We start from the raw sequence: 11,420 nt of genomic DNA, 5'->3' as shown, positions 1-11,420 counted from the left end.
TTAGTTGAATTTTTGTATTTTATTTATTTGTTTATTTCATCAGTTTCATTAATCAGGTGGGTATTATTATTAGTATGTTCTTTTCATTCTTTGTTGAATGTAATTGTACAGTTTGTTTTTGGATAATTAAAAAAAGTTAAATAGGGAATTTATTTTGTAAAATTCAAAAACATGAATAAAAAATTATTATTGCCTTGGCAACTGACTGAAATTAAATTAAGTTGAAGTGTTAAAATTGTTAAAACTAAAACTGAAATAAAAATAATTCTAAATAGAAATAGAATTTAAAAAAAACCTAATAAACAAAACTATTAAATCTTAAACTAAATTTTAAATGAAAACGTAAATATATAAAAGCTCATTCAAAATATCAATTATACTGTAATGGTATATAAATAGTACTAAAATAACACTGAACATTAAGCACTAGGATGTGGCTCCATCTTACTGAACAAAATGTTAAGTGGAAAAGAACTGAATGTCGCTCATTAAGGATTTAGCAACTCTCTTTTTCCATTTTAATCTGATGCATTTTTCTCCTCCATATGTGTGTTTCTGACCGCTGTCTTTTCTCTCCAGTCTGGACCGTCACGTCCAGTCACACCATGGACATCAGAAGCCCTTCCGCTGTAAATCTGTGAGAGAGACAGATTAATCAGATATCACAAACACAAAAAAAAAAGATGCCAAAGTGATTGAGGAAAACTGTAAGATATCCCAGAATGCTCTTTCAATGTTTGCACAGAGCTGGTTTGTGTTAATGCGGCGGTGTGTGTTTGTGTTGCAGGTGAACACACGTATAAGTGCATGTCGTGTCCGTTCTCCACCATGACCATCATCCAGCTGAAGGAGCACTCGCTGCAGGAGCACGGAGAGACGCTCACGCTGCCCAAACTCAGAGCTGGAGCCGCGCTGCGCTCCACACGACCCAACGCCGAACACGACGAGCAGAACACGGCCCTCGACCCACAATGCACCGGTAAGACCCAACACTGGGGTGAAAGGTCGGTGCAGAAACACCCTGGTGCTGAACATGACGTGCATGTGGAAACAGACCAATTCTTTAGTGTTTGACTTCTTGCATTGAACATTTTAGTTATAATTGGCAGCAGTTATACATGCATTTAGAGTAAAATTCCAAATATTGGCATGAGGGGGAAAAATATTGTTCATTCCAGTGTTTAAAATCAGTAAGATTTTTTCTATTAATTAGTGTTTTTGCTTAACAAGGATGCATTATATTGATGAAAAGTGACAGTAAAGACCAACAATGCACCGGTAAGACCCAACACTGGGAGTCCTTCAAGGTCAATGCAGAAGTCAAGTAAGCTTTATTTATACAGCGCTTTATACAATACAGATTGTGTCAAAGCAGCTTTACAGTGTCAAAAACACTCTGATGCTGAAAATGACATACATGTGAAATATCATTATTCTTTTAGTGAAGAAACAGATTTTTATATTTTGAATATAATTAAAAAACAACAGAAAATTGTACTCTAAATGCAACAATTATACATGCAATTCCCAATATTGGCAAAAGGGTGAAAAATATTGAAGCCAGTAAGATTTTTTTATTAATTAGCTTCTATTGAACAAGGACACATTATATTGATCAAAAGTGAAAGTCTGGGCATTAATAATGTTCTAAAAGATTTCTATTACAAATAAATGCTGTTCTTTTGAACTTTCTATTCATCTGTGAATCCTGAAAAATAAAATGTATCACGGTTTCACAAACATATCGTGCAGCGCAACTGTTTTCAACATTGCTAATAATAATAAATGTTTTTTGAGCAGCAAATCAGCATTTTAGAATGATTTCTGAAGATCATATGACACTGAAGACTGGAGTAATGATGCTGAAAATACAGCTGCACATCACAGAAATACATTACAGTTTAACAGATATTCACAGCTGTTTTAAATTGTAATAATATTGAACAGTTAATGCATAATATGAAATGTATAAATATGTTTTTTTTTACATTAAGTGTGAGCGACGCGTGGCCACATCTCACTCGCTCAACATGTAATTATTGTGCTAAAACAAGGGCTTTGAGTGTTAATTAATTAATGGTTAGATTCAGTGTGCGACAGAATCAAGCACATGTCGGTATGAGCTGAGGCAGATGTTAATAGCAGGTGTAAGCGGCGTCTAGACGCTGATGTCTCTGTCTCGCTGCTGTCGTCTCAGCGTCTGCGGGGTATCTGGAGCCAGCAGATGTTCAGCAGCAGTTGAGTCACTTCCAGCTGGCGTCTCGCGTCCAGGCCGAGGTTTCCTCCAGTCCGCCGCCGCCGCTCGAGAGTCCCGTTCCTCAGGCCCGGCCCGACTCCATCCTCACCTGTGAGTTCTGCGAGTTCAGCTCCGGCTACATGCAGAGTCTGCGCAGACATTACCGCGACCGGCACGGAGGAAAGAAGCTCTTCAAATGCAAGGACTGCTCCTTCTTCACCTGCTACAAGTAAGAACAGTATGAGCCGCCGGAGAACCACACACTGGGATAATCTTTATTTGTTTATTTGTTTGTTCCGGAAACTTTCCAAAAATCCCTGGAATATTCCCAAAAAATCCTGTAAAGTTTCCAAAAAAGTTTTTTTTGGAATATTTCCGAAATTTACTGGAAATTTTTCACCTTTTTGCAACCCTATACACGACAAATCAAATATTTAATCTGTTTTAGTTAGCTTTTTATTTTGTTTCTCTTTTGAAATGTATTTTAATTTTATTTTACATTATAAAATATTACTTTTAGTATTTTTTTTTTTTTTATTATTTAAATATTTTATTATTTGATCATTAGCTTTTCATTTAGTTTTTTCATTAGTTTTTATTTTTTAATTATTTGAATTTAAAAAAAATTTTTTAAGTCTTTTTTAATATTTTGTTTTATTACGTGTTTGTTTTGATTGTTTTTATTTTAAAATTTAATTTACATTTTTTTAATCAACTCAATTTGATTTCTTTATTTTAATTTTACATTTTTACGATTTATCTTTTCTTCAGAAAGATACTTTTTATTTTAACATTTATTTTAATTTTATATTTTTAATTATTAATAATTACCTTTTTGCAACTCATTTTAATTTTTGTTTATTTTGACTATATTTTAATATTACAATTTTAGGATTTCATTAATTATTAGCTTTTCATCAACCCATGAACCCCAGTTTTGGAAACATTGGTCTAGAGTAATCTAGATAGTTCAAGATTGGACTGTAACAGGACAACACCATAGATGTGGCTGACTCTCTAGTCTTCTGTGTGAGAGTAGTTATCATGTGAGTGAATGTGGTGTGTGTTGCTCAGGTCCACGTTTACGCTGCATGTGGAGGCTGGTCACACCAGCGGCCCCGAGGAGACGCCCAAAGATCTGCGCTGCCCCTTCTGTCTGTACCACACCAAACACAAGAGCAGCATGATCGACCACATCGTCCTGCACAGAGGTCAGTTACTGAGGAAATTCTGATCATGAGATATTTCTCCTCTTTATCTTCCTTGTTTCAAAATGCAACTTCCTCAATCGAATGGTTGTTTTGTTTTGTTTTTTTTGCACATGCTATTGTTGGAATGTAACTATCCACCTTATTTTTCAATGCAGAAGTAGGCTGTTTCATATAAATGTGCGAGACTTTTGATTCAAATAACTGCTGTAAAACCATTTGAGCAACAAATCAGTGTGTTTATGATAACGATAATAAATAAAATTAGTGCTGTCAAACGATTAATCACGATTAATCGCATACAAAATAAAAGTTTTTGTTTACATAATATATGTGTGTACTGTGTATATTTATCATGTGTATATATAAATATACACACGCATGTATATATTTAAGAAAAATGTTGTTTATGTATTAAATATGTTTATATATAAATTATATAAATATATACATGTAAATATTTTCCAAATATATACTGTATGTGTGTGTATTTATATATACATAATAAATATACACAATACACACACATATATTATGTAAAAACAATATATATATATATATTTTGAATGCGATTAATCGTTTGACAGCACTAATTAAAATATGATAAATATCAGTTTGAAACAACAAGTAACGTAACAGACTGGTTTTGTACAGCTAAAATAACTGGAAGTGAATGACACTGGAAACTTGGCACACTGCTGTGCTCGCTGTTACATTAAGAATAAGGTTACGTTTTTAAGTTTCATTATTTTAAGACTTTGACTTCAGAATATGTGGGTCAGTTGGAGGCCACACTCCAGAAACTCATTAACGTGACATGAATCATGTCTGAGGATGTTTAAAAATGATGTTTCACTGTGTTTGAGGAATAAAATGTTGTATAAATCAGTGTGAATAATATATGAACAAACCCCTTTATAAAAACCTTCAAATTATAGATAAAAAAACAAGTTTGGTGTATGTTGAAGTGGATAATACAGATGCAAATAGGTAAAGTGCAATAAAAAAGCAGGTGAATGATATATGAACAAACCCTTCTATAAAACCCTTCAGAATATAGACAGGAATAAAACTGTAAGTTTTGGTGTATGTAAGTGCTGCTGAAGTGGAGAAAAAACTCACAGCCTTTAAAAATAAACATTTTTTCCATGTTTTTAGGAGTAAAATGTAAAAATCAGTTTGAATGATATATGAACAAACCCCTCAGTAAAAACCTTCAGAATATAGACAGGAATAAAACTGTAAAGTTTAGTGTATGCAAGTGCTGCTGAAGTGGAGAAACAAACTTTTTAAAGATATGCTTTGTTACCTCTACGGTCCCACCTTAAACTGTTTTTTTCTTCTTCTCCAAATATCCAAATTAGCAGTATATGTGACCCTGGGCCAAAAAAAGTCATAAGGGTACATTTTTCGAAATTGAGTTTTATGCATCATCTGAAAGCTGAATAAATAAGCCTTAACATTGATGTATGGTTTGTTAGGATCGGACAATATTTGAAAATCTACTGAGTGGTGTGCAATCTGTGCATTATTGTGCGTCACAATATTGGAAATATTTCTGTTTTAAACCGTGAAGGCGAGCCAGTGGATATCATACAAGCAACGTGCAAACTTTGTGCAAGGCTTATGAAACCATGAAAGTGAAAGTAAAAACAGGCGGTGCTTTCTGCATCTGACGACGCACGCATTAAGGGCGCATATTCTCTCAGAGACGACGAGAGACGAATCACCCAGTTAATATGCGGTATATAATTGGAACATGATCTTTACTTAATATCCTAATAATTTTTGGCATAAAAGAAAACTGTATAATTGTGACCCATACAATGTATTGTTGGCTATTGCTACAAATATACCTGTGCTACTTATGACTGCTTTTGTGCTCCAGAGTCACATAATTAAATATGCATGAATATGTGAAGATGATGTAGGTCAGTTGGTCATTTAAGGCCACACTTCAAAAGTGCATTAACGTGACATGCATCAGAGTGTGATTGTGGTGTTTTTATGGTTCTCAGAGGAGCGCGTGGTCCCACTGGAGGTGTCTCGCTCGAAGCTGTCTCGTCATCTGGACGGCCTGGTTTTCCGCTGTCACAAATGCACCTTCACGTGTTCCAGCGAGCAGAACCTGCAGCAGCACATCCAGAAACACGAGGAGCTGAAGCCCTACCAGTGTCAGCTCTGCTACTATGACAGCAAACTCTTGCATGAGCTGGAGATCCACCTGCGCCAGGAGCACAAGGTCTGTCCTCTAGGGCTGGGAAAATAAGTCCATGCATCGCGAATCGAGAAATTAATCGCAATGTATTCGGAAGGTCTCAGAATCGATCCACGAATTGATTCTGCATCGATTTATCGTCACAGCCCTACAATCAGTGGCGTAGCGCAAATCCGCGGCGTGGATTTAGCGGGGGTGGGTCGCAATATTAGAAATATTTCTGTTTTAAACCGTGAAGGCGAGCCAGTGGATATCATACAAGCAACGTGCAAACTTTGTGCAAGGCTTATGAAACCATGAAAGTGAAAGTAAAAACAGGCGGTGCTTTCTGCATCTGACGACGCACGCATTAAGGGCGCATATTCTCTCAGAGACGACGAGAGACGAATCACCCAGTTAATATGCGGTATATAATTGTTTTAATTTATTTCCTTAATGTTTCTCTTGTGGCCCGAACATAGCGGAAAAAATGAGAAGAAACGTATTTCGTGTTGAACAGGTTGTTTTTGAAAGTTGGTGCTTGAAATAAAGCTGCTATTAAGTTTCATTGATTTCTGAAGTGTTAACAATTTTATTTAGGCTATAGGCCTATAATTCATTGTAGGCTATAATAGACCGGTTTTAAAATATATTTTTAAAACATTTTCAATGAGGAGTAGCCTAAGCTAATTATTATCCTCACAGCGCGGTGATGCGCTATGAAATTGTTGCGGCGCAAATTAATTGTAATATTAATTTAATAATAAAAGTAACCTAATAATAATAGCCAGAATGTAACAGGCCTACATTAATTGGAAATGCCAAATACTCTTAATAATGACAATAGGATATTTATGACTATTTAATGCTTTTGACATTATCTCTGGCTATCGTCGATACATGATCATCGTCTTTCAATGCACCCCATCGTCTTATCGTGGGCCCACCCCCCCAAAAAGCGCTATATGACACAATCTGTACGGTTAAAAGCGCTATATGACGCAATCTGTGCGGTTAAAAGCGCTATATGACACAATCTGTTAGGGCTGGGAAAATAAATTGATGCATCGAGAAATGATTCAGCATCGATTCTGAGATTTCCCGAATGCTTCGCGATTCTTTCTCGAGTCGATTCTGAGCTTAGTTTGGAACAGCAGATGGTGCTGCATGCTTTAGAAACAGCCGTACTCTGCTTGTTTCCAAATCCTTACACACACTTGAACCTAAAATAATCATTCATAAAATTCGAAAAGGTTGAAGCGAATTACAAGGGTGTTCACAGTGGGCTGTTTACATTAGTCTGGTGTCATAAAAGCATTCTGAGCTGAGGTGAAATTACATGACTCGCATGAGCGCTCTTCTTCATGAGCATTTTGAGTATGCGGATAAAAACTAGATTAGAGCGCCATCTGCTGTTAAATCTAAGCTCAGAATCGATTCCAGAGAGAGTCGCCATGCATTCGGAAGATCTCAGAATCGATCCTCGAATTGATTCTGCATCGATTTATCGTCACAGCCCTACAGTCTTCTGTCATGTCTGATATTTCTGTGATATTTACGTCTGCAGGTGATCCGTAACTTTGAGCTGGTGGGGCGGGTGAACCTGGACCAGCTGGAGCTGATGAAGGACAAGACGAAGGACGTGAGCAGCAGCGAGGAGGAGGAGGAGGAGAGAGGAGAAGACGAGACCGTAGAGGAGGCAGACGAAGAGGAGGAGGAAGAGCTGATGGAGGATGAAGAGGAGGAGAAGCTTCCGGAGAGCAGACAGAAGGAGACGAGCAGCCAGACCGAGGTGACAGGTAACGGTCTTCATGTTCATCAAATTCTGTGCATCTGTAGAGATGATCAACAACAGATGCAAAACTCGAGACTTTATTAATTAGGGCTGCATGATAAATCGCGATAAATCGCAATCGATATTAGGCACAAGCTGCGATATTCATGCACGCATCTTGTCAGTGAAGCACGGTTCTGTGATCAGTAGTAAATCTCCATCTGAAGGCCAGAGAAACTCCAAATACGCCTCGCAGAAGAAATCCAGGAAATCCCTATCGCTGCAGCCGAATAAACAGAAGACCAGAAGATATATCGCATGCGATTTATCGTGCAGCCCTATTATTAATCCTCTACAAAATATTTTTTATAATATAATAGCAGTAACACTTCACCTCCTGTCGCCAAAATGAAATTTCAGTATGCTAAAATACCTTTTTTGTTGTTGTATTATGAGTTTTTTTATATTAAGGTCAATGCACCACAGGTAAATAGAGAAAAAGACATCACCATATGTTCACCAGTTGATTAATCATAGTACATTAAGAAAATTGTTTTGTATTACAGTTTAAATATACAAATGCAATTTTGCATATATTTCCAGAAAATAAATCTGAACATTGAATAAAACCAGGTTCAAAATTCTTTGTTGACATATTACGAGTTAACGATTTTTTCAGAGGGTTTTTGGATTTCTCTTTTTGTCACTCCATAAATCAGAAAATACTGTCAACAGACAGAAAACACACTTTTTTTTGCCATGTTTTTAGGAATGAATGTTCTATAAATAAAAGTGAATGATATATGAACAAACCTTCAGAATATAGAGAGGAATAGAACTGCTAAGTTTGGCGTATCTAAGAGAAAAAAACTGGTTGATAAGGATTGCAAATAGATAAAGTGTAATAAAATAAACACTTAAATGTGTATTTTAGATGTTTACTTTTCACTAGTCTGAAAGAAGATGTTATAGAAGCAAAATAGACCGAAATCTCAAAACTAACCAGTGCATGAGAAACCAATGATTTTGCCTGTAGTGTTTAGCCTTAAACTTTTTTTTTAAATATCAAAATTAGCATTATCTTATTAAATATGCATAAATATTAGCATAATGCAACAAAAGTGATATAGACTGAACAGAAAATGTGTTTTTAGAGGGTTTTTCAATTTAACTCAATAATACTGAAATGACACTGCAATGTACTGTGGATAAAAACATCTGTAGCTGTTGAAAGATGCAGATTTTCGTCAAATGACTTTTTGACCGTTTAGGATGTTTCCCTCTCAGGAAGTCAGAGCGGTTTTGTTGTGTTTTCTGGTGATGTAGGTGTTGAGGAGTCTCCCAGCGGCAGCGGCGTCAAACGCTATCCGTGTGAGTTCTGCGGCCGCACCTTCACGCTCGGCTCCGAATGGGAGCGACACGTCCTTCGACACGGCATGTGAGTCTCCAGATTCACAATATGTGCAGTGTCACATGTTTAGTGCAGATTGTCACATGACCAGAGCAGTTTAATTCCCGTTTGCACCTTGAGAAGATGATGCCTGCATCAAAACTCCAAAACAAAGGCTAGTAAAGTGTGTTAACATAAAGATATGAAAAAGATTTTTAGTACACATTATCTTTAGGGTGTCTAGTGTTAATATATGAATTCACATATATTCAGTTTTGTTGAGGGTGTGGTCATAGAATGAGTAAATATGTTTAGGTTTACAATATAAATCCAATTGCAGTTGTTGCACTAAAATGTTGCAATGACAAAATGTTGCACTATATTAAAAGTTCAAATGTTACAAATAAGTTACAAGATTGATGTTGTAATACTTCTAGCACTGATATAAAAATTGTATTATGTATGTTACAAAAAAGTAATAGTTTTGAAATATGTTGTATTTTTTTGTCTTTTATCTCAGTATTCCTATCAATGTTGTATTTTGATGCATAATAGTAACCCTAGAATGTGATCAAACAGTTTTTATAAAACGGCGAGTTCCGGTCCTTGATTCTGATTGGCTGTTGTAAATGACTCTACAAAGTAACATACACCTTTGTTTACGTTTGTGTGTTGCTCGGCAACCACTTTGTTGCAACCACAACTGATTCCGAGGAGCTACATTGTTTGGTGGAAGAATACTGTTTTTATTAATATCATTACACTTTATTTGCTCTGTTTTATTTTGTGAAACCTTACTACGTATATGGAATAACCGTTTTATAAAAGCAATAAGCCCCGTGAAGCCGTGGTTTACAGTGAATTTATAACAGCAAAGGGGCGTTGTTAGGTTTGTATGACTTCAGAAATATGTTAATTCAGTACACACATTATCCCACCGACCATAAAACACAATTTTTCACACACTTTTCCAAAAGAAATGCAAAAAATAATGATTGATTATTTCAAAGCATTACTAATGACACATCATTTGGATATTGGCATGTCTGGGAAAAATTTGGGATTAAATGGGTTAACCCTTACAATAGTAACCAATGAGTTAAAGCTGAGACGTGTTTTGTGTTTTCAGGACTGTTAACGGCAGCAAGAACGACGGCAGTCCTGTGCCCTTGTCAGCGCTGCCTCTGATTGGTCCAGCAGCTGTGATTGACAGAGGGCTGGACCTATCCAGTAACACTGTGGATCAGTCTGACCAATCCAAGTGTCCGATTCAGACTGAGGAAGACAAAGAGACGCAGGAGACCAAAAACGACCCTTAGGAGCAAAACGAAAGCTGTAGAGAATGTCATGCGTTCTGTTGTTTCGTCTGTCTGTTCACCGTTTGTTTTGTTGCAGAACAACATCGGCTGCTTCTTGAGTATTTGGTTTAAAAAGCTAGATTTGTGGAATGTGACGATCCCGGTTTGGAGTGTCGCTAGATGTTGATGTGTCGCGTTTGTTCAGTTGCTGAATCTTACACTGAATTTTACAAAGTGTGACTTGGTCCCTCAGGACAGATGTTGATATATTGGTAACCAATAGTGAATGAAACCGCGAGTCGAGATTCCGATCGAATCGCGAGTCCCTCCGTTCGCCGGTTTATCCGTAAACCAGAGATTTTAATTCCAAACGCACTTTTTTGTTACATTGATTTATTAAAATAAGCATCCGTAATGAATGATGCGTGAGAATCGAATGTCTTCCGCGACGGCGATGGCACACGCTGATAGTCTTGAAGACGGCGTGTCGCGATTCACGTCCGCTTCAAACGAGAGACGATTCATCCGGAAGCTTCTCGGACGACGGGAGGGTCTCGGATTCGCTCGGAACGTCGCCTGGCGGTTTCTGTTTTTTACATTTTAGCCTTGTGTTAATCTTCCCGTAGCTGAATTCCTTGAGGAATAGTTGTCATCTTATTTATCTAGATCGTTTGATTCTTTTAGACATGATTTTAGAGTATCAACACTTGCCCCAAAAACTCGTAGCAAATTGCTACTTTTGAAGATTTCGGCTACTTCCGGCTCGTCTTGCACTTCCGCTTCACTTTAATAACGATTAACGTGTTGGACATCGATGGATCGCAGTCTCCGGTAGATCTGCTGCCGATTCTGACGGTCTGTTTAAAGGAATATTCCGAGTTCAAAACACACTCACAATCATATTTAGGCCTGGATGTAAGATTAATGTTTTTGAATTGCAGTTTTAACATAAACTGATAAACTTGTGACGCATGCTTGTCAGTCATACAGAAATTAAACGGGTCAGATTTCTGCCTTGGTGTTAATTTAGTATCATTGAGATACTATTATAATTTTTATATTATATTAAAATATTTATTATTTAATATTTTGAATTAGTTTTTTCAGTTTATTTAATTTTAATTTTTTTATTTTAGTTAAAGTTTTAATAATGTTGTTGTCTGTTTTGTCATTTTTATTAATTATTGTTTTTTCTGGTGCATCTATATATATATATTTTTTTTTTAATTTAAGTTTTAGCTTAATTTTAGTACATCAGGTTAAACTAAATGAAAACAAAACTAGTTTGAAAAAAAAAATATATATACACATATGTGT

General features: G+C 36.3%; 1 protein-coding gene across 6 annotated transcripts in view; it reads left to right on the top strand.

Moving 5' to 3' along the window:
- The window catches only part of LOC107660842 (zinc finger protein 462-like), a 48,367-nt gene extending 38,106 nt beyond the window's left edge, over positions 1-10,261 (top strand). For 5 of the 6 annotated variants that reach the window (XM_016450265.1, XM_016450268.1, XM_016450264.1 and 2 more), the window contains 8 exons: positions 580-629; positions 788-979; positions 2,198-2,465; positions 3,311-3,447; positions 5,463-5,686; positions 7,209-7,440; positions 8,742-8,853; positions 9,935-10,261. In XM_016450265.1, the coding sequence (XP_016305751.1) occupies positions 580-629; positions 788-979; positions 2,198-2,465; positions 3,311-3,447; positions 5,463-5,686; positions 7,209-7,440; positions 8,742-8,853; positions 9,935-10,124 (1,405 nt within the window). In that variant the 3' untranslated portion in view covers positions 10,125-10,261. The remainder of the gene's footprint in view (positions 1-579; positions 630-787; positions 980-2,197; positions 2,466-3,310; positions 3,448-5,462; positions 5,687-7,208; positions 7,441-8,741; positions 8,854-9,934) is intronic. The other variant, XM_016450269.1, reaches the window with a different exon arrangement.
- Positions 10,262-11,420: the final 1,159 nt, after the last annotated feature.

This window comes from Sinocyclocheilus anshuiensis, unplaced genomic scaffold, assembly GCF_001515605.1.
Source record: "Sinocyclocheilus anshuiensis isolate Anshui unplaced genomic scaffold, SAMN03320099.WGS_v1.1 scaffold1875, whole genome shotgun sequence".
NCBI lineage: Eukaryota > Metazoa > Chordata > Actinopteri > Cypriniformes > Cyprinidae > Sinocyclocheilus > Sinocyclocheilus anshuiensis.
This window is presented reverse-complemented; position numbering and strand designations above follow the sequence as displayed.